Below are 23,568 nucleotides of genomic sequence, written 5' to 3' on the forward strand. Positions count from 1 at the left end.
GTACTACACTATGTTTGTTTTGATTCGCTTTGAAAGTTTTCCTATGTTTCGAGGGGTGCATTGATTAGCTTGGGACCGAAGAGGGTACCAGAACTGAGCCAACAAGTTGAGCACGTTTCTTCGGGACCTTCTGGTTTTAGAGTTACCTCTATGCTATAACCATAGAGGTAACTCTAAGACCAGCAGGTCCCGAAAAAACGTGCTCAAGTTTTTGGCTCAGCTCTAGTACTCTCTTCGATCCCAAGCTAATCGATGCACCCCTCAAAAATAGGAAAATCCACGAACCCCTCATTTCATCTGTCAAACTTTCATAGCGAATCAGAACAAACATAGTGTAGTACTAGAATTTCGACTAGAATGGGGTACGATAATCATTTGCTTGGGACCAATAGGCTACACAGTAAAAAAATAATTTTGATATCACATCAAAGTGGATGCACTTCAATCGTGTCAAAAATATGGCGTAATATTACTTGCCAAAAAGGACAAAATTATCAATAATACAGTGCATGAACTGACATTACGCTGTTTTTACTGCATTTGTTTATTTTTGTGGCCATAAAAAATACATGAGATTTTCGACATGATTGAAGTGCATCCTCTTGGATGTAATATTAAAATTTATTTTTTGCTGTGTAGTCAAGTTATTTATTTTTTGCTGTGTAGTCAAGCCAATTTAAAATCGTTTGTTTCGTATTGATTGTTGGTAATATTGCCTATTTACAGATGCAATATTTCTTCGTCTCTTCGATCTTTTTGGTTTGCATTGGATTCATTACGGAAATTATGTTAATTGCATGTAATTTAATGCAAACAATTCGAAGATGATTGATGATTACGTCGAATAGGTGTGAAACTATCATTATGTCTGTGATATGTTGAAATATGGTTAACTGTGCTTTTAGTGAGTCAACTTATGATTACAGCACGAAATATCCATTTGAAGCATATTAACGATTATTTTCGTTAGTAAATAGTGCTTAACTTTGATACATCTAGCTGGGAGTCCCACCCTGGGACCTTAGCCATAGTGGTCGAATTTTTTTGTTATGATTGTGTGTAGCTCCTCCTTTGCCTTTTCGACCAACAAGGATCAACCTTACCACGGTTTTTTGAAGATATTTTCAATTGACGGCAATTGAGAAACATAGGGAGTGTTGAAATCTTGGATATTGCAGGTATTGATAAGCGCTCGATATCATTTATCGTCCAGCTTGCAAAATTCTTGCGAATGAAACGATGCAAAGTCAGCTCAAAACACTGCATATTTTTCAAATTGGACTTCTGACTCTTGTTCCAAATTTTGCTGCTTCTCTCTGGACTTCAAAATGTAAGCACTTAATTCCAAATTTACGTGGTCGTATTTTTCCTCCTACGAAACCCAATGAAATTAAAGTTTGATGCAATTGGTTCCAAAAAATTAGAAAATGTCCAAAGAAGGAAATGTTACATACATGTTTCTTCTAAGTTTACCACAGTTTTGCTGTGTTAATCATGGTGATAAATTTGTTAAAGTTAGTTATATAATTATAAATAAAGCACATAAATGGTTAAGGAAATAGTAAGACATGAGTTCAGGAGTGCTAGGAACACATAGAATTATAAACCACGGTAGAATTATTTAAAAGAATAGACAAGCCCCTTGATCCCTTTTCTCATTTTACAGCTGGTATAATCAATTTGACAGATCGATGTCCATCTATACCACTTGAAATCACTGAAATGGGGTCGATTTTTGTTTATCGAGTTCCAAATATGTTATGTGCCTTGGTTCATGTTTGGTTCAAATCCGTTCAAGCAAGGAAATCCTCCGGTTTGTTTCGCATAGCCCACGTAGTAATAGAACAAACACATTTGGGTCTATTTCGGATTTGAATTAACGGATGTGAAAACGGTTTTCCCTCAAGTGCATGCTATTGCATATATTTTAAGAAAAAAATACGAAACGAATTATTCGTCGCGGTTTCGATGGAATTCTCGAACTTTTCCCTTAATACGACCTATCAAGCGGCGCACAACGGTTTCGTCTACTGTTTTGGCGATTTTATCCCTAATTTTTTTCATTTGAGCTGCCGTTTTGTTGACTGTACCTTCTACCTTCAGTTTCCTCTTCATCATTGCCCAGTAGTTTTCAATGGGCCTGAACTGGGGACAATTGGGCGGATTGAGGGGTTTTTGGAACGAACAGGACTCCGTTGTCATTGTACCATTGTTGTACTTTCCAGCTGTAGTGACAACTTGCAAGATCCGGCTAAAATGTCGCCGGACCATCATGTGACCGGATGAAGGGCAGAATTCGCTTCTGGAGACATTCGGTTTTGTAAACCTCCGAGTTCATCGTTTTCTCAGTGACGAAGACCTTTGTCTGCTCTGCCAGACCATACATTTGCGTGCGAATTTATCCGCAAATACAAATTTGAATCTGCCAGGGACACCTCCTCGAGCCTTCGCCTTGTAAAATGTTGGTCCTTTTTTTTATCCAGTTTGTTTATTTGGAAGGGTCAATTGCGTTAGCTTTACGGAGCAAATAATTCATTATTCACTGTTTGGGGACTGTTCAGAAACTACGTAGACAGTTTAGAGGGGGTTGGCAATTATCCACGGCCCATACAATTTTTTAAAAAAATGTATGGGCAATATCTGATTGCAGTCGAAAGCTCTTGTAAGAGTGTCAAAGTCAGGAAGAAGAAGAAGAATAGAAAGAAGAAAAAGAAGAAGAAGAAGAAGAAGAAGACGAAGAAGGTGATACTGGTAACAAGAGATATACGATACAGTACCCGAGCAAAGTAAAATAACAACCTGATATCAAATTGAAAACAAGATTTGTTATTCCAGGTATCATTTTGTTTCAGTTGTTATCGCATAACTAATTTAGTTGCTCAACCTCGACTAATTTTGTTATCAGTTGTTATCATGAAAGAATATGAAATGATGCAAGCCCTAATAAAAATGTTATGGTTAATTTGCTTAACGACGTGTTCGGGGTATCATTCAAACCATTTGTGGAATAGTTTAATCATTTGGGTTATCGTTCGTTTATGGTAATTTTTTATTAGGGAGGTTAGTTAAATACTTCAAATATTATCCGCGTGGTAAGAATAAAAAAAACACTGCCAATCATATTTCAGTTATCAGTGTAAGGCTTTAATCGATAAAATAATATAAAATTTGTTGAAATTTTTTGAGTTTTTTACTTTACATGATACAATAATACAATAAAAAATCCTTAATATATAATTCCTAGAATAATAAATTTTGAAATGCCTTATTTTGAACACAAAATGTGAATTCAGGATCATTCAATTACTTTAAAATTATGTGGATTACGATTTTAAACAAACATTTTCATTACGACCGGTTTTTTATACACACTACCAAAAAGTCATGTAAATTTCCGTGCCCTGAGACCGACACATGCAAGCGGTCCAAATGACATAAGAATCAGTTGAAAGAAAAGAGAAAATAAATTCAATCAATCGTACTTTTCGTCGAGTTGCGTATGTTTCTGTTTGGGAACACTTAATTTTACATGACATGTTTGTTTACGTTCCATAATTTACGTCAAAGATTGTAAAAATAGTTATTTTTAAGTGTGTATGAAGTCGCCTCACTGTGCACTGAGCTCAAACGGTTTCAAATCGGGTTCGCATGGTCATATCGCGTTAAAAGTTTTTACCTGTGTAGTAATGCTGCTATCACATCCATTTAAAATGCACTTTATTTTTAGGCAACGATAATTCGTGTTCAACACAGTAAACAGCGCCTATGGCACAACAAAAATTAAAAAAACCATCCCGCCACTCGCGACAAACTTTCCTAACAATAAATCACGCATTAACCGAGTTTGCTTGCGAATATTTGCAGCAGCTGTCAAATGGACGTAAAATCGAATCAGAGAACCAGGATGTTTCGGCTTCACACAAAGTATATGGGAATGACATTCGTGTCATAGATGTGGTTCTGGTATCAGAATGAAGGTTCAGGAGGCCCGTTTCCCTGAAGATGGGAGCACTTTACTACAGCTTTTGGCATAATTCACCTGACAAAGGAAAGGAATGGGAATGGAAATAGAAACTGGGTAGGATGACCATCCCTGAAATTTATTTACTAACAGCTCAGAGTAAATATTCCAGTATATTAAATTGGAATTTCTTAATCACAAAGTCCGTAAAGCAACAATCAAGTTTTCATAGTACATTCAGGTCTTTTTTTTACAAAAAAAAAAAATAAAAAAACGTGTAAGAACCTATCAAGATTTTGATTTTCATTTTTCATATATTTAAAAAAAATTGGATTTTGATGCAATTCGTATTTGTAGCATGCAATGGTCCATATAGACATATTTTGAAAATTTCTGTATTTACACCAAAAATTGTGATTTTTTTAAAAATATGCCATTTGATTCCTTACAGCTTGAAACGGATAATGTGATTCGAATCAAGTCGATTGGTTGTATCGTCCTCGAAAAATCGTTAAAAACGCACCGTGTAAATTGCGACTCAGGGGAACCAACCGTGTAATAAAAAACTGTGTAAAAAAACCGTGTACACTCAGGTCTTTTTTTACACGGGGGATACGGTCCGTGTAAAAAAAAACCGTGTAAAAAAAACCTACGAGATTTTGATTTTTCGCATGCTTAAATGTTTTAAAAAAATCGGATTTTGATGCCATTTGTAATTAAAGCATGATATGGTCCATATAGACATATTTAAAAATTTCTGTATTTACACCAAAAATTGTGATTTTTCTTTAAGTATGCCATTTGATTACAAATAGCTTGAAACGGATAATGTGATTGGAATCAAGTCGATAGGTTGTATCACTGTCGAGAAATCGTTAAAAACGTACCTTGTAAATCGTGGAAAACCGTGTAAAAAAAAACCGTGTAAAAAAAACCGTGTAAAAAAAAACCACGTAAAAAAAACCGTGTAAAAAAGACTTCAGTGTATGTATATTAGAATGCTAATGAATGTATGGAAAAAAAAGTGACCATCGAATTTTCCAAAACGCCCATATACAAAATGCTTATTGCCTCGTATAGGCTTAAATTAGGCCAACATTACATCCATTTTCCATTTTCCAAATTGCTATGAAAAGATATCGTAGTGTTTTTTTTACAACATTTAAAACAAATAAGTTATTTGCAAACAACACAGATCTGCTGAAACATGAATCCACTGAACTGACATTTTTCATTCACAAAGCAGGCCCAGGGCATCAAATTGCTATTTGAGGAGTTATTTATTTTGACCAACTAGATTGCAATTCTGGCCCACTGTGAAGTGGATCATACATTTCAAGCTTTGCATACGGTACAGGTACATTTTGATAAAATGTGTTTAATTTTCAAACAACCTTTGATTGAGTAATTCCTGATGAATTTGTTAATCTGATTCATTTTAATCTCATTCATATTCCTAGCATTTACTAATCCCTTTCAAGCGTACACTCATCGGTAATTAAATTTATACTCGTTAGTCGCTGTCTATCGAGGTGAGCGAGCAATACTGAAGCGTTCAACTAGCTAGGCAACCCTGACATCCGGAAGGACATGTGTGGCTTCCATGCTTTCAACTCTTTTCATATTTTTTTTCTACGTTTTTGTTTACTCAAGGGACAGGTGATACGAACCGGAAAGATTGAGTGGGATCTTTATTAGCGTGGTAAAAAACATAAAACAGTTAGGGTATACGTCCCTAACCTCGGTCTAATATGCAGCCATAGATTACGTTTTTAATCATAACTCATCAATTAATTTACCTGCAAACGATATTCTACTGCTAAATGGTATGCTTAGATATGCTTATCATGTCGTTTGCTATCAGGAACCGCAAAAAGTTGAAAAACTTACTTTTTTTAAGACAAAAACTCACCAGGGAAATGTATGTAATATCGGTCTATTGTCCCCAAATTGGGTCTATTTATGGATGCAACTTCGTCCTATCCTGTTTGATTCTCAAAAAAAACGCTCTTGGTAACGTTTTCTTATGTATTTTTTTTATCACTATCACTGTTAACTTAATACTCTTCATTCCTCAAAACATTTCTTAGAGAAAATTTTACGAAAACTACATTAAATCACTCAAGTTAAAAATTAAAAATTAAAAATTTCGCTTATCGTCTTTCGACCGCAGAATATCTAAATCAAAACATTGTGATGTTCATTATACAGATTTGGCAGAAAAAATCTCCCTTCCTGTTCGTTCCTTATCATCCAAATGCAAACCACATTGTTGACGTTACTCTTATTGCTATATGCTGTCAAATGAATTTCATGGGCCAAAGTTAGGAACATAGAAAAGAAATGTGTCCCTAAAGTTGGGTCCATGATTTACTTGTGAAAACGTTGTTAAACAATTAAAATAAACATAAAATATTCAAACAGTAACTGTGAGTTTTACGTCTAGTGTGTATTATCAGGTAATTCCATTCAATAAATGCCATAATCAGGCCATTTTATGATCGTCAGTGCAACCTTCCCATCTTAACCTTAGAAGTCATGGCGGCTAAAAACTCCGAACAGAGTGATATTCTCAACCAGTTTTATTACTTACGAGAGCTGAAAATGTATTGAAATGTTGTGATATAAATTGATTTGTGTGTGGTACACATTTATCAATCATCAGTGATCAATATTTTCCTTATTTTTTGTGTAATATTCCTTAATTAATTATTTATTTGCGTGATAGGCCGAATGAAAGGACTAGACCCACATTACATACCGTAACCCTATAATAAAAAAAAACATCTAGCACAGTTAATCACAACGACCCGGTGTTATGGTACTTTTTTCCTTCTAGCCGTGATCATAGCAGATGAATGCAGGGATATCTTTCTCAACCGTGGATGGGGTTTGTTCAGTATACATAGGTGGCTCCAGGAAGTCTATATGGGTTGCCTACTCAAATTCACGAAGATATTTCAGTACCCATAAACATTTCATTTGAATTTCCAATGATTTCTTAAAAAAAAAAACTCTTAGAGGCTTTCCATGTTGGGAGATTTTGTAGCAATCTATAATGAAATCAATCAACGATTACTGGAGAAATTTACCAGTAAATTTTGAAACAAGTACTTTTCGACGTTCTTGTGAAATTTAAAGTAACTTATGCTAGCTTTTTTTGTATAGCAATATTTTATATTATATTAAAAAATGATTCTTTCTTACAACAAAAAAGCTGGCTCGTTCCTCCTTTCGCATCCGTTGGGCCGCCAGTGTTCGTAGACGAACTTTTTAATGCTGGAAAATCTCAACGAAAAGGAGCTGTCGGCTGTAAAATTATTTATTATCGGTCTTGTGTGCGTGTCTGTTGTACGTGAGAGACTGTTTAACAAAATTATCCAAGAGGAAGGCATCTTGTTGGCTTTTGGAACTTTTGAATAATGACTTTATGCGCACAATAATGGAGTGGGATGAACATTCAATCCGAGTGCGAGGATAAGTTATTGTCAAGGGAGAATGTTGTGATTGCTGATTGTGTGATAGTCATTTATTTGACAGCTGAGGTGGCAGATTTTTATAAATGATTATGATACATTATGAAGTTTTCAGATTTTCCAATTTTATAAAACAACTATTTTAGACGACCAATCAATAATGTATCGTTAGTCACTTTGCATATTCTTGGTAAGTTCATGTTTGGTTGATTTCTCATACTGACACGCAGGTATATATAAAAGAACTGTTTGAAATACTGAATTGCTAAGGCAGAAAGTTGTTGTTGACATTTTTTTAAATAAAAGTCGCACAAATATAAAAAAAAAATCTTGAAAATATATTTATATAAATATAATATATGTAGTGGTTAACATCCATACCTCTCACGCCAATGTCACGAGTTCAAATCTCATCCCCGGACAAGTCACGGATGACTCAAGAGTGTTAAAGTGACTATAATAAAATAAAATGTAGCTACTTTACCATAACAAAAAAAAAATCACTTCACTAGACTGATAGGTATGAATGTATAATTGGTTTTAAGATTTGTATGAACAATCCATAACTGAGTTTACGGGCCCCATTTGTGTCTACCCACAAATTTGCAATAAACATTCGATATTTTATAGTTGATTGAATATTCCACATAGCATTTTATCAGGCAGTCTGGATAAGACCAGCCATCCATAAATTAAGATTCTTCAGCGCAGAATATATTTTTTTATATTGCTGAAACCAATTGATGCTGACATAGGGAGGGAAAAAATACATTGAATCTGTATGCTTTAACGATAATTTCGTTTTCTGCTCAATTGTGCGTATAGATTGAATCTTTTCCGATCGATTTTCTCACTTCGTATTATTTTTCAATTTTCTTTCAGAAATAACACATCGTTTTCAGACGGCTCGCTCTGAAGTTCGTGCACTGCTGCTACAGTGCTTGCTACCTTGGCTGGAAAACGTGGAACTGGTCGCGTCTAGTGTTCCACCAGCGACACCGCTTTCCTACATTATGGTAAGAACCGACAAGTGTCTGCTCGTAAAAAAATCGTCTTTTTCACCAACAACACGAAATAGTCATCTCCGTGCATTATTATAGGCGCACGTTTTTTATGGCGATCGCACGAAATGCTTTTCAAAGTCCTATTGTCAAAAGAGACGACGTATTTCGTTGGCTGTTGAAAAATGACCATCACACTGTCACGCCTACAAACAAGATTTGTTGTGTCTGATGGTTATGACAAAACCATTACGTAGGTTTAGACTTTTCTGAATAACTTTCTCATCTTTAACTTTTCTGTCTCATAACACGTATCCCCAAGCTGCTTCAGGGTTAACGAGTAAATTATTTTTAAACATCTTTCTCTTTTGTCACCTTTTTTCAGTATTATCCTGACTCGGCGACACGTGGCAGACGAGAAGGCTCCGGATCGACGGAGGCGACCGAGATGATTTTGAACAACTTGTTCTACATCACCGCCAAGGTAAGTGACTACCCGAGCAAAGTACAGCATCAAAATGACAGCAATTTGAAATCAAGTTTTGATATCAACATCAATCTGAAACCCTAATTTGATTTCAGTTTATGCAATTGACAAATTTTGTTTTCATTTTGCTGTACATTTGCTCTTCAAAAATATCTTGTTGCGGGTTTGTTTTCATGCCTTAGCATAACATCAAATTGAATACTTGTTTTGTTATCAACAGGAAAAATTGATATCAAATTGAGTTTTCAGTTTGCTCTCACTGATAGCAGAAATAGTTTTCAATGTGATGTCACAGGAAGATTTTTTTGCTTTCAATTTTGATATTTCAATCGTTAAAACAACCAAAACGACAGCAACCTGAGCAATCATTATCAGCGAAATCACAACATTAAATTTAGATTTCAATTTGATCTCAGACTTTGCTCGGGTAGGTATACCCGAGCAAAGTCGGTAAACAAATTGAAAGCAAATCGATAGTAAAGTTTGCAGTAACTATCATAATGAAAACTCATTTTGATTTCAATTGTGGTGACATAAGTCTGATATCATATTGTGCTTTCATTATGCAGTCAAAACTTTTTAAATGAAAGCAACTTAACTTGAAGTTTTGCTGTTAACTAATGATTATTGTTTATTTGTTTTGTTCAACACATTTTAGGTCCTTCATGACTTGCCCGGGGTGAGATTTGAGCTCAACTCTTTCACCGTGAGAAGCATGGATACTAACCATTTACGCCATGCCCGTATTCAGTTAAACATTATGAATGCAAAATCAGTAATCAAATTGATTTCATTGAAAGCAGGATTAGTTTTCCGTTTGCTTCAACAGTGTAAAATTTTGCTCTTATTTTTGCTGTGTTAACCGTTAAGTCAACCAAAATGAGATCAACTGGAGTATTCAAAATAAGTTACATCATAACAGCAAATTTTGATTTCAATTTGATCTCCAGCTTTGCTCGGGTATGCTTTTCCTCTTATGTTCCAGTCAGTAGAGTTAGATCTTTATTTGAATTGGAATTGTATATCCATGTGTGGTAATCTGGTAATATAATTGCCGTCTGGTGAATTATTCATTGAACGGAGGCGACCCAGGCGTAGTGGTTTACATCCATACCTCTCACGCCAAAGTCATGAGTTCAAATCTCACCCCCAGACAAGTCACGAATGCCCCAAAAGTGTTGAAGTGACTATCATAAAACAATTCATTGCACGGGTATTTTTTGACTATTTAAATTGAAGCAATTACAGCGATAGATTTTTCTTTAAATTAAATTATACGCTTTTCTTTGTTTTTGATTTATAAAATTTCCGCTCTCAACTCAGTACCGTTTAAGCAAAATCGTCAATTGCTGGCATATGGAAGCTAAAATCAAGGAGAAAGTAATTGAGTATGGTTTATTACAATGATACAATGATTTCGAACTACAAAATATGATTTTTCATGATTTTCAAGGCAATTTTTAAATCGATTCCAAACTGATAGTGGGCAAACTCCTGATTTATGGTGCAATGTGCACCACACAGGCAGGCATGGAAAATCATTTGCATTCATTTCATACATTCATTTACATTCATTTGCCTCTAACTTTTTTCATCAACAGCATTCCGCAAAACGATGTATAGAGCTTTTGTAGGTTTTATTATTAGCTACAACTTTTGCTCATAACTCAAATCTGTATCTCTTATGCATCACGAACTAGAGCGGGCAGAACTTGTTACTGTTTTTCAGTGAATGTAAAATACATTCACTGAAAAACAGTAGTGGCTTCTGTTCGCTCTGGGTCGTCATGCATAAGAGATACGAATTTGAATTTATAAAAAAAAGTTGTAGCTACTAACAAAACCTACAAAAGCTCTATACATTTTTTTGCGAAATGCCGTTCAAGAAAAAAGTTAGAGGCAAATGAATGTAAATGAATGCACGAAATGAATGCAAATGATTTTCCATGCCTGCACACAGGGTTGGTAGCAGGTCACTTTTTAGTGGCTAGGTCACTATTTTCAAGTCAGTCTCTGAAAAGTCACTTTTTTCATCAAAATGTCTCTAAAATCACTATTTCTTCAAATTTAGTCACTAAAGTCCCTTTTACCTTTTTACGACCACTTTTGAGAGTGCATAATTTGCCTTTAAAAACTCACATCAAATCACATAGGGGAAATGGATGTAATGTCGGCCTAAATGCCCCTAATTTGGGCCCATACATAAATTCAGCAATCGGCTAAAATTTCAATAGCGACCAAAAATATCCATTAGTACCGTCCCAATGACGCTTCATCTAGATAAAATTGATAAATAACAAATTTTTAGCGATGGGCCCAATCTTAGATCCATAGGCCAACATTAGAGCCATTTCCCCTATATGGTAACATATTTGTGCTAGAAAGATTCTTAAAAATCCATGTAAATCTTTACAAATTCTTCTGTTGTTGATCGACCGATTTTCGAGAAGGTGTTTGTCAAAATTAATTCCTTGTATGTCATAAATAAGTCTGGTGGAATAGGTTATTTAAAATGTTTCCTTATGTAAAATGTATGTGAAAATTCACCAAATGGAACACAACCTTAGGAGTATTGAGGTAAATTGAAAATTCGTAATGTGCATTACAAATAGAACCGATATCAAAAATCATCGAAAAAAAAACGTTTTGCTCAGAAAACGCTCATTGGTGTCAAAAAATCGTCTAGGAACATTTTTAAGCTCTTAACATTTTACTATATCTGATACCTTTAGTATTTGTCCATAAGTTGAGAAAAAAAAATGCATTTTACAGAATCTTGAGTTCCTTTTTAAATTAGTTAAATTGTATTGTATTTTTTTCCAGACTAATAATCCGGTAATTCAGAATCAAGTATATCCAAGCAGGCATGGGAAATTATTTACATTAATCTCGTGCATTCATTTGCCTATAACTGTTTTCATTAACAGAATTGCGTAAAATGATGTATGAAGTATTCGCAGGTTTCGTTATTAGATACAACATTTGTGAATAACTCAAATATGTATCTCATATGCAAGCCGATCTAGAGCGGGCAGAATTTGTTATTGTTATTGAATTTAATTTACATTCTCTGAAAAACAATAATTAGTTCTGGTTCATCATGCACAAGAGATACTGATTTGAGTTGTTTACAAAAGTTTTAGTTATTGACACAATCTACATTTAATTCTAGACTGCAGCTCTTCATGTTTAACTGTCCTAAAAGTGTGTAAATTTGTCTAAATTCGTGACTGAATATTTTTCTCTGTGCCACAATTTTGCGATTTATATAGTCACCAATTCGCGATGTAAAAAGGTGGACAAAAGAAAGCAGAGTGAGGAACGTAAGGTTAGAAGTGGACCGTGCTATTGCTTAATCAATTTATAATTTGTTTTTGAAATCACTTATGAGATCCTTAAACCATTTGTTTGATTTTTATGAAGCATGAAACAAGCGCATGATGGGTTTGTGACTTTATAAAAAAATTCGAAGTGGCAATCGCACTGAGCAGAAGATTGGTAATATTTCTTTCCGATCAATAAATGTCACTATTGGTCACTTTTTTATTGTTTTAAAGTCACTATTTGGTCATTATTTGGTCACTATTTTCGTTATTTTAGTCATTAAGGATCCACAGGAGCACGAAAACCGATTATCGGGAGTCTTTCGGTTCTCGGCTTCCGTTCTCGAAAACGGTTAAAGTTAGCACTTTGGTACTTTCTGACCTCTTAGTTAGATCCTAAATCAACATTTTTGGATTTATTTTCAAAGGATTAATTGTGTAGTTTGTGAGAACAAAGAATATGAAAAATTCCACTGGACTTTGTACTAGATTTTCGGGTATCTTTCGATTATCATTTTCCGATCTCTACAACGGTCAAAGTTAGCGCCTTGATACTTGAGCATCGCCAAACCAGTTTCCAAACGAACGTTTTGCCATGTATTTCCGGAGAATCCTATGTGTCCTCAGTGAGATAAATGAAGAAGAAATCCGATCACCGGAGCAAAAATAATTACACCCAAAATCATCGTTTTCATCGCCTAACTGGCAGCATTGACTCAATTAATTTTTCTTTTCACAAGCTAGTACATACAGAATATGGTTTGGTATTGTAACCATGGCTACTGTGGAGTGAATACTGCGTGAACACTCAGCAATCATAGACGTTGAAAAGTTTGTTGATTGTAATGCATGCTTGCAAAGAGTTTTCTGTAGGTGAATATGGCTCGCTGCAATAGTGCTGTGGCTTAGCGATCAGAAAGGTCGAAGTTTGAATCTCAAAATCTTACTATTTTTTTTCAATTCTTGTGTCCCTTTTATTACAGCCTATTAGGTCTTATGTGACTACAGCTGGAAAGCCCTGAACTATGTCACAAGGCCAGAATATTACTGAGTATTCAGAGGGGGACTACGTGGAAACAAGAAACATTAAAGGGTGATACGGTCAAAATTTGGTCAAGGGAAAACGCGTGTAAATCGGTGAAATCGTTTATTTAAAAAATCAAATTAAATTTCTTTTTCAAGTTCAATTAGTATAAAACTCAGGAAAAATATTCAGTTAGGCTTCCGCTTTTCGAAATCCGAATTGCCGGGCCTTACGCTTGACCCCTGCCATCAGATTTTGTACAGCCACCTTGTCCACCTTCTTCGCCGCAAAAAGCCAGTTTGCCTTGAACTGCTGCTCGCCCTTAGCAGTTTTTTGGTCTTCTTTAGGTTCCGCTTGACAATAGCCCAGTATTTCTCAATTAGGCGGAGCTCTGGCGTGTTGGGAGGGTTCTTGTCCTTGGGAACCACCTGCACGTTGTTGGCGGCGTACCACTCCATGACCTTTTTACCGTAATGGCAAGATGCCAAATCCGGCCAAAACAGTACGGAACAACCGTGTTTCTTCAGGAAAGGCAGCAGACGTTTATTCAAACACTCTTTCACGTAAATTTCTTGGTTGACAGTCCCGGAAGCTATGAAAATGCTGCTTTTCAAGCCACAGGTACAGATGGCTTGCCAAACCAGATATTTCTTTGCGAACTTTGACAGTTTCATGTGCTTGAAAACATCTGTTACCTTTCCCCTTCCTTTTGCCGTATAAAACTCCTGTCCCGGAAGCTGCTTGTAGTCGGCTTTGACGTAGGTTTCGTCGTCCATTACCACGCAGTCAAACTTCGTCAGCATCGTCGTGTACAGCCTCCGGGATCGCGCTTTGGCCGTCGTATTTTGTTTATCATCGCGATTTGGAGTCACTACCTTCTTGTAAGTCGATAGTCCGGCTCGTTTTTTGGCTCGATGCACGGTTGTAGACGATACACCCAGCTTATTTGCGGCATCTCGGAGAGAGAGGTTAGGGTTTCGCTTGAAACTACCGGCAACTCTCTTTGTCGTCTCAGCGGCTTCCGGTTTTCGATTTCCCCCCGATCCAGACTTCCTGGCTGTCGACAAACGTTCCCCAAACACTTTAATTACATTTGTAACGGTTGATTTGGCAACTTTTAGCGATTTTGCCAACTTTGCGTGCGAGTAGCTCGGATTTTCGCGATGCGCGAGCAAAATTTTGATACGCTGCTCTTCTTGCTTGGACGGCATTTTGACAACTGAAGAGTGAATTCCAAAATCAAAATAGGAGCAACATTCTACACACACACACCTTCAAAATGAGGGGTGTTCAGGTTTTTTAAATGCAAAATTGAAAGAAATACGTCAAGTTGATATTGACCAAATTTTGACCGTATCACCCTTTAAGCATACAATTAATATATTACCCTTTTCAGTGGCGCAGTAGTGTGCGTTATATTATCTTGTGAGTGTAGGCGAGAGTTCGGAAGCACTACAGGCGTTGGTCCACGCTACTACAAATTATTTAGGATTAGGATTTTTTAATTTGTTCAAGACTAAAAAAGCATTCACTATTTTACTAATTTAAACAATAACATGAGATATTTCATTATCAAACCATAATAGTTATAGCACGGACACACGTGTATGACAAACTAAAAGCATGATAATTATTTGTATAATAAATTATAAGCACTATACACAAACTATACAAGTGTGACCATGGATGAGCATGAGTTTTATTATACAAATAATGCTCATGCTCATAGTTTGTAATACAAGTGTATCCGTGGCATTATTTCTCAACGGCAGATGGGCAACAAGCGAACATCAATTTATGTTTCTTTCAATTCCAAAACTCTTGAATGTATTATGAAAGCTTAATAGTATATCATTATTTCGCGTCAATTGAAATCAAACTGAGTTTTCATTATGATAAAAATAATAAAATTTAATATCGATTTGCTTTCATTTTGTTAACCGTCTTTGCTCGGATATGGTATATTCAGGAAATTGGTTTTCTAGGGAACAGTTCATTCTAGGGAATGGATTTTCGGCTATTTGTCCTCTGGCAAATTGATTGTGGAAAATAATCTTCTGACAAGTGCTTTCGGGCAAAAATTTGCTCAAGTTAAAAAAGTACAACTTTATGATTTAGCCAGTGGTGTTGCCCTAAGCTCAATCCCTGATATTTTATTTAAATCTCCACTGGCTTCACCGAATCAAGATGATTTTATAAACGGTATACAAAGGGACAATTCTCAGAACAGTTATCCGATAATTGAAAATGATAATCGATGGTCTACTACAGACGTAGTCAAATGGCTGAAATATGAACAAAGTTGATCAATTAAAACGAAATCACGATAATTAAATGTGCTACTATTGTATTCGCTACGTGGTAGGGAGACACCAATCATGGCAGCCACCTCCATTCTTCTTGTCGTCCTTCTCTGCTGCCACCAACTACCTAGTTGCGGTAAGTGTTGAAGAAACATTTAAAATTCATAAAACTAATCTGGTGATGCAATACCAAAACAATACCACCCAGCCCAAGTTGCATTTCTTCTTTTATTACACTCTTCATCAATTTTATAAAACCGTCAATAAAATTAATAGCTCCAGCACAACCTTTTGATAACCGCTATAAGATTGTCTTCCAGCTTAGTGGACCACTTTTGATAAGGTTTATAAAGCTGTCTTAAAACCGTTTGTAAGAAAGCCCCATACTCTACAAAAGGTTCTCATATGCTTTTTAAGAGTAATATTGTATCCAAGCAGTTTTATTACGCTTTGGTGAAAATCAGTTATAAATCCAATTTAATTTTTATTGCATCAAAGCAACCGCCATAAATTAGCTTGTTGTTGTTCTGTTCTGCTGAAACTTTTTTTTTCCATATGGTAATCTTTAGCTGTAAAAATAGGTTTGAGTGTTGGTGTCAAGATCACCATGCAATCAATTTTGTTTCATGGTGACATTAGTGCAAATCTTAAAGAAAATATATGCCTTTTTAGAAGTTCCAAAACATATGCGCTTGAAATTTTATCGTGTATATTGGGATAATATGAGCGTTAAATAAATGCGCCTCAAAAATAATTCAATTTAACAAAAAAGATTGTATTAGAAAAAAAAATAACTTGATGGAATCATCTTAATTTTACAGAAAATAGATCTCAATAAATAAATTCATACCAATGCACACTGGAAATCAGTTCTGATCTCTAATTTAGCCATTATTTTATTGAAATATCTTGGATTTTATTCCAAGGCTAATGCGATTTTCAAAATGATAATATGGCGACAGAGGACAGCAGGCAAGAAAAACACCAAGCGCAATTTCTTAAAATGTCTAATCCTTACTTTTTTTTGCTTTATTAGAGAGATTTTCCCTAATACTTACATTGGATGGTAGCAGAACAGAAAAGCATAATGCATGATTTTATTTCGAGGTTCGAGGACTATTTTCTTTTTACAAGAGCAATTCATTTTTTTTTAGGGTAAACGTATATTCCTATTCTACGGGTGCAACCGATGAATTTTACAAACATTTGGAAAAGTTTTGAATGGTACATTAAACTTTATGAAAAGTTATGCGTGATTTCAACTTTTTTGTCCTAGAACTGTCACCATTCCATGTATTTCGACCAAGATTCGACAGTGTCACCCCATGAAAAGGAAAGAAAATTTTCAATGCTGATTGTTGATTTGTTGTGACCATCCACGACTGTAAATCTGATAAGAGACGCAAGTTGGCATAGGTATCATCCTCCAACTCCAGATAATTATATATTTCCTCTTCATGAGTCATTTTTGGTGTAGCAATGTGTCCATTCGAAGTGAAGATGGTTCAGAATGGTGAGGAGGCACACTCTTTACAGCTTTCTTTGTGACATCCGCAGAAAATGCAGCGGAATTTGTTTTTCTTGGTTGGAGTTATTCACGATGGTTTGCGGCTGACGGTAGCAAATAAACGGGCTCATGCTAAATTTTTTGTTGATTTTCTTTGCGCTCCGCTTGGAAGTACCGGAAAGTTTTGATTCTTTCTATGCTGTAAAAATAAACCGCTCATTAACACTTCTGACAAGTTGCAACTGAATGCTTATAATTGTATAACTGTTTCATGGCCAACTAGTTTTATTGCGCTTACTTATAAAGCAATAAAAGGATTTATTTTTGGGTTTTATAAGGGCAATTCATATTGCTTTTTTTATACTTCAAGGCAATCATAAAACCTTTCATAAGTGAAAATAGCATAAGATCAGTTGTTTTTTTTTTTATTAATAGGGGTTTTGTAGATAGCTATGAGAATGTTCCATGACTTGCATTGTATATGACCGTCATAAAGATGTAGGTAATGATTGCAGCTGGAATAAAACCTTTATAAATTTTGAATATAGCCAAGCAGCTCTAGATTTGTTACCTGGGCGGTATTCTTTTGGTATCCAAATATCATTTCTGTTATTTACAAAGTATTTTCATGCAATTCTTTGATATTATTCTTTGGTATTTTACCTCTTATGTTATGCTGATCAACACCAAATTTTGGTATTAGAACAGAATTAGGTATTCATTAGTTATTTTTTCCTGCTCGGGTACCCAGACAGAAAAAAATAACTTATTAATACCAAATTCAGGGATGAAAATAGCATAACTGGCAACCTTAATATGGTACTATTGAGGTTGACATAAGAGGTAAAATACCAAAAATAATACCTCAAAAATATTCTACGAATAACTAATCAATAACTAATTTAGTTATTACAATAACAAACGGATAACAGACGCCTTTTTAGATGCCAGAATACCATAGTTTGTTATTTTGAAGGTCTTCTAATACCAATTCAATAACTCTTTTAGGTGTTATTGTCTAAAAACTGATAGATCACATTTTGTTATTTTGGTATTCATTTGATATTTTACAAAATATTTCGATAACTGAATAATATCAAAATCATACCAATCTGGTATCATACCACATTAAGATATTCATTTGTTATCGATTAGCTACCCGAGCAGGAGAAAATAACTAATGAATACCTCATTCTGATCTGATACCAAAATTTGGTATTGACCAGCATGACATAAGAGGTAAAATACCAAACAATAATACAACAAATTACATAGAAAATACTTTGTAAATACCAAAAATTGATATTTGGATACCAAAAGAATACCTGGATGGTATTGTTTTGATATTGCATTATCATAATTTGGTATTGGAATGGTACTGTGGGAACATTTTTTTAGTATTTTACCTCTTATGTCAGGCTCAGCCATACCAATTTAAGGTATCGAGATATTCGTTCCTGCTCGGGTATCGGTTCCTGCTCGGATAATGATCCCTCATCCTCATTGCTGTACTTCCTGAAAGATACCGTACTCTATACACAAGTTTGAAAATCTGATCTTCTGTACACGCTACGAGACCTGACAATCCACAAGTGATTATCCTGCAAACGCATACCGGACTACTCTTCTGACTAAAATCAACGTTTTTATCGTCATCACGATAGCCCACATCTACCAATTTTGTTTTTTAGCCAGGAAAAGCCTCGAATTTTCGTGAAGTGGATAGAATCTGGTTAATGTCCCGTTGTATGTACTCATTTCGTCTTCCCGTGTACTTAAATGTGTATTTGTGGAACGGGTTGACAGGTGGTGTAATCTTCCATGCGGGACATTCGTTTGTTAGCAGAGATATTCGAGCCCGTATATTTTTTTGCGGATCCTGAGAATCAAGCTCATCAGTGATCAAAACGAATCAGCGCATACTGTTGTAACATTGTTTCTATATCAAGAATTTGCTAATGCTTAGCACTTTCTCAGAATGGGAGATTTTTTTAATTTTAGCTTGTTCATGAAATATTCAAATTCTTACCTGTTTCCACATTTTCTATTTCTTTCTATCTTTGTTTCAGTTTGCTGACTCACATCCGTACATCGAAGAACTATGGGGAACATTGTGCCAATTTTGGCCTAATAATCTCAAGGTCATCCTCCGGTACCTATTGATTATCTCGGGTATGGCTCCCAACGAGCTGCTGGCCTATGTAAGTTTCAATTTTATCTTAATTTATTCAAAGCACAATGGGATTGATTATTAAAAAAGAAGTAATTTTAGAGTTGGTTGGAAATGCTAACATGAAGCTTTAGTATGATAATTTATTAGCTAGAGAATGATCTTTAGAAGAGGCTAGGTGGATAGTTCCGTTAGAGTACGGCAGTGTGAAAATTGAATAGAAGTTGAAAATGAGCGAAGGGCCATTAATGCGACAGTTTTTGAAGATAGATACTAGATAGATCAAAAACTGTCGCATTAATGGCCCTTCGCTCATTTTCAACTTCTATTCAATTTTCACACTGCCGTACTCTAACGGAACTATCCACCTACCCTCTTCTAAAGATCATTCTCTAGCTAATAAATCATCACACTATAGCTTCATGTTAGCATTTCCAACCAACTCTGAAAATCGTTAACTTCGCGTATGAAGTAACATAAAAACACTTTGAAAGTAATTTTAGTCAATATTTCAAAATACCGCTGGATATGATAGGACATTAATATATTTTAAAACAGGAATTGAACGCCTAGGTGGTTGTTCACGAAACGAATAGTTTTCGGGTAGTTGGAGGAAAATGAGGGTTTTCACTCTATTTGTTAGTGCCTATAATGGTATAATGGCCAACTTGAAATAATAAGTGCCAAGATTTTTTTACAAAACCAATTTCATTTAAAAGCTAAGATCATCCTTCATAATCGTATGTAATAAATTTGTATCAGGAGATATAATTATAAATCATTCAATGATCAAATAGGGGACTTTAGGGACAATACCCAGTGAAACCTATTTTTACCCGAACGAAACACCTACCATTCCTACCAACCTACCATTCTGGGGTTTAGTTTTCGTTGAGAACTGGTATGATTCATTGAGTTCAGCATCTAAAAAACTCAACCCAATATTTTTTTTTTTTTCATATACAGGTATACCTCGATATAACGTCACTGTCACTTTTGACCGTCATCGTCGATATCTCTCAAATAACAATCCAATCATATAAATCAACATTACCAATAGATGGAGGTTTGTCTCGACTTTTCGATGGAATCATTACTTTGCTTGATTGAATGATTGTTTGCGAGAAATCGGCGATGTAAGTCAAAAGTGACAGTTACGTTATATCGAGGTATACCTGTATTTTGAATGTGTATACTGAAAACAGTTCTCCTGTACCTGAAGAATTTGAAGACTTATTTTCAATTTGTTGCATATGATTATGAAGGATTATCTTAGCTTTCAAATGAAAATGGTTTTATAAAAAATGATTGACATTTGATATATATATCTATGTAAAATTGACCATTACACCATTATAAACACTAAAAATTAAGGTAAAAACCCTTATTTTCGCTCCAAACTACCAGAAAACGATTCGTTCCGCGAACAACCAACTAGGCATTCAATTCCTCGTTAAAAGCTATATTTTTATGCATAAACATCCCGTCATGTCCAACGCCATTTTAAAGTATTGAATAAAATGCCTTTAAAATAAAAATATATAAGATAAATAAATAAATAAATGAAAAATCTCCGTGCTCTATTTTTGTGGCGGATGATTTATGAACAATGTTCCGATTTAAACCATCGCACCGCGATCCTCAGAGCATCGTTCATGAAGCGTCCCTTGATTGAATATTTACTTAATTGACCGTGAATAATAATCATTTCATCACCCGTGCACCGGTCATCTCTGATGGCCATCATGAACTACCTGGATTTGCTCTATCATACGTCCACTGTCCTCGAATTCAAGGCAAAGCGAGTTGCACTGTACTTGGCCCGTTCCTGTACCAACCGACTGCTGGATGAGTTGATGAGCGAACTGCAAACCGTAGAAACGCTGAATTGTCTAATTGAGCGGACCGAGACTCCTCCGTTCTACCGGCTAACGAGCATGCGGAAAGCCTCCAGTCATTCTGACGGTAAGTAAAATGACGAACTTGTGATTCTTACGTTTTGTTGCTCGAGCATCCTTATCATGGAAGTAATTAGTGTCGCTTTCGCACTTCCAGGCTTCTGTTCCCAGAAGGAAGCCAAAGTCGGTACTTATTGTGCTTAGCCACCTTTTATGATGTTTCGATTTTCAATGGAATTGAATGATGACTTCTTCTTTGGCAAAGCTGATGCTCAAAATATTTGCTTTCCAACAGGCAAGCTTCGGCTGTAGAGGGCTAAGAGTTTTGCTGTAACTTTTAAAATGAATCGTTGGAAATTTTGTCATCGGGATGCTTTACAGTGTGATTCGGTGTTGTTCACAAATTTTTGATTGCAGTTCAAAAATATACCGGACGCTCAGGCCAAGATAAATGTGTCGAAATCTCCTATTAGATATTATTTTCAGCCATTCCATAGTAAAACGATAAAGTGGTTATCAGAATTTCGTAAAAATTAGAAGTTTTGTTCCTTATCGCAAAATGTTTTTTTTTTTAAATTTTCTCATAAGAGCGACCATTAAGGTGGTCCAAAAAATCGATTTTTTTTTGATAACTTTCACAGAATGGTTTTCTCACCTAAAGGAACAAATCTAGGGGTTGGCTCGTAAAAAATTAGAACTTTTACTTTTGTGGGTGAGTCTAGTGCTTAGTTAATTGCAGCTGGGTATCCCATATGGGTCAGGGACGACTGGTGGGACTTTGTTGAGCCTGAAGAACATTGAGGTCATAATCTTATTTTAAAGCAGCTTGAAAAATGCTGTATCGTGAGTTCATGAAATTTCTCAAAGTGTGTTACTCTCGACGAGTAATTGGGAATCTTTGGCTGAGACATATCTTTCTGATCAATAAATGTCACTATTGGTCACCTTTTTATTGTTTTAAATCTACTATTTGGTCACTATTTTCGTTTTTTAGTTACTAAAGCCACTATGTACTATCATATCGCATACCCACTAACAGCCCTGATTTAATAAAGCAACGAAAAACCGCGCTCGGACTGTTCACCCCAGCTAAGATTGTATGCCTTAGTTTGTTTAACCCTCCGTTACTCGCGCTGTTGTACTTTGTACAACACACATGAGTTTTCCATTGCCATTTTGTTGCTGAGTTTCCAATCGATCTGAAACCAACGAGTATTCCTCAAAAAACTTGTTTTGATCTAAACAAGCTAAACTTTGATTACAGTAAACACCTAAAAAATGCGGATAATAGGGAAAATGTAAATGAAAACCGCGAAAACTGTGACCATACTACGTGGGATTTGACTTAATTGATTACAACATGCAATATATCGAGATCCTGACCAGATAGAAAGTTACTGTCTCTGACAAAGTTGTTCAGGAGATCATAGCCTTGTCGCTGGCGGACAGTAGTTCACAATTTTCTCACTACGTAGCGCTAGTATACATGTGAAATTCTCGCATGTGATATATCTCGAGATCCTGACCAGATAGAAAGTTACTGTTTTTCACAAAGTTTTTCAGGAGGTCAAAGCCTATTGCTTGGTGCTCAATAGTTCAGAATTTGTTAACCACGTGACGCTAGCATACACGTGAAATTCTCATATAAAATATCTCGAGTTCCCAACCAGATACAAAGGTACTGTCTTCGGCATAGTTGTTCAGGAGGTCAAGGCTTTTTCGCAGGTGGACAGTAGTTCAGTGTTTTCTCACTTTGCGGCGCTACTATAGATGCGAAACTCTTGCATATAAAATATCTCTAGATCCTGACCAGGTAGAAAGTAAATGTATTCGGCAAAGTTTTCCAGAAGTCAAGATCTTTTTGTTGGGTGACAATAGTTCAGAATTTTCTCACTATGCGGTGCTAGTATATACGTGCCTTTTTCGCATATTCAATAGCTCGAGATCTTGATCAGCTAGAAAGTTGCTGTCTTCGGCAAAGTTGCTTAGGGGGTCAAGAATTTTTGGCTGGTAAACAGTAGTTAATAATTTTCTCACTACACGGCGCTAGTATGAATTCTCATGTAAAGTAGCTTTTGACGTAGGACTACGTCTTTGATTTCTATATGGGGGTACACTTTGTGAAAACCGAAAATGGAACATGTAACAAATTAAGAAAGATTTTGAACGTTAATAACTCAGCTGCCCCTGGTCCAATTTCAGTAATTTTATCACCAATCGATCAGAAATATGGCTACGCATCGATAACAATGCTTCCAAATGTTGATTTTCAAGAAGAAACTATTGAAAAACTGGTAAATGTCCAGCATTGTCCAAAAACATCGAATTAACTAACAAATCCACCAATTACCTACACCAAGCATGGGAAAATTCATTCACTCGCGCGAGCACCACATAATCAAAATAGCCATCCTCACC

The 23,568-nt window shown here is 35.6% G+C and overlaps 1 protein-coding gene across 4 annotated transcripts in view; it reads left to right on the forward strand.

Annotated features, from left to right (window-relative positions):
* fry (Protein furry) overlaps positions 1-23,568 on the forward strand; it is a 227,533-nt gene that overhangs the window by 154,798 nt on the left and 49,167 nt on the right. For all 4 annotated transcript variants that reach the window (XM_065231242.1, XM_065231265.1, XM_065231249.1 and 1 more), the window contains 4 exons: positions 8,320-8,453; positions 8,824-8,922; positions 19,152-19,283; positions 21,049-21,217. In XM_065231242.1, coding sequence (XP_065087314.1) covers positions 8,320-8,453; positions 8,824-8,922; positions 19,152-19,283; positions 21,049-21,217 — 534 coding nt within the window. The remainder of the gene's footprint in view (positions 1-8,319; positions 8,454-8,823; positions 8,923-19,151; positions 19,284-21,048; positions 21,218-23,568) is intronic.

The sequence above is a fragment of the Ochlerotatus camptorhynchus genome, unplaced genomic scaffold (genome assembly GCF_037179485.1).
Source record: "Ochlerotatus camptorhynchus isolate MF236.1 unplaced genomic scaffold, CSIRO-AGI_Acam_v1.1 ptg000033l, whole genome shotgun sequence".
Lineage (NCBI taxonomy): Eukaryota > Metazoa > Arthropoda > Insecta > Diptera > Culicidae > Ochlerotatus > Ochlerotatus camptorhynchus.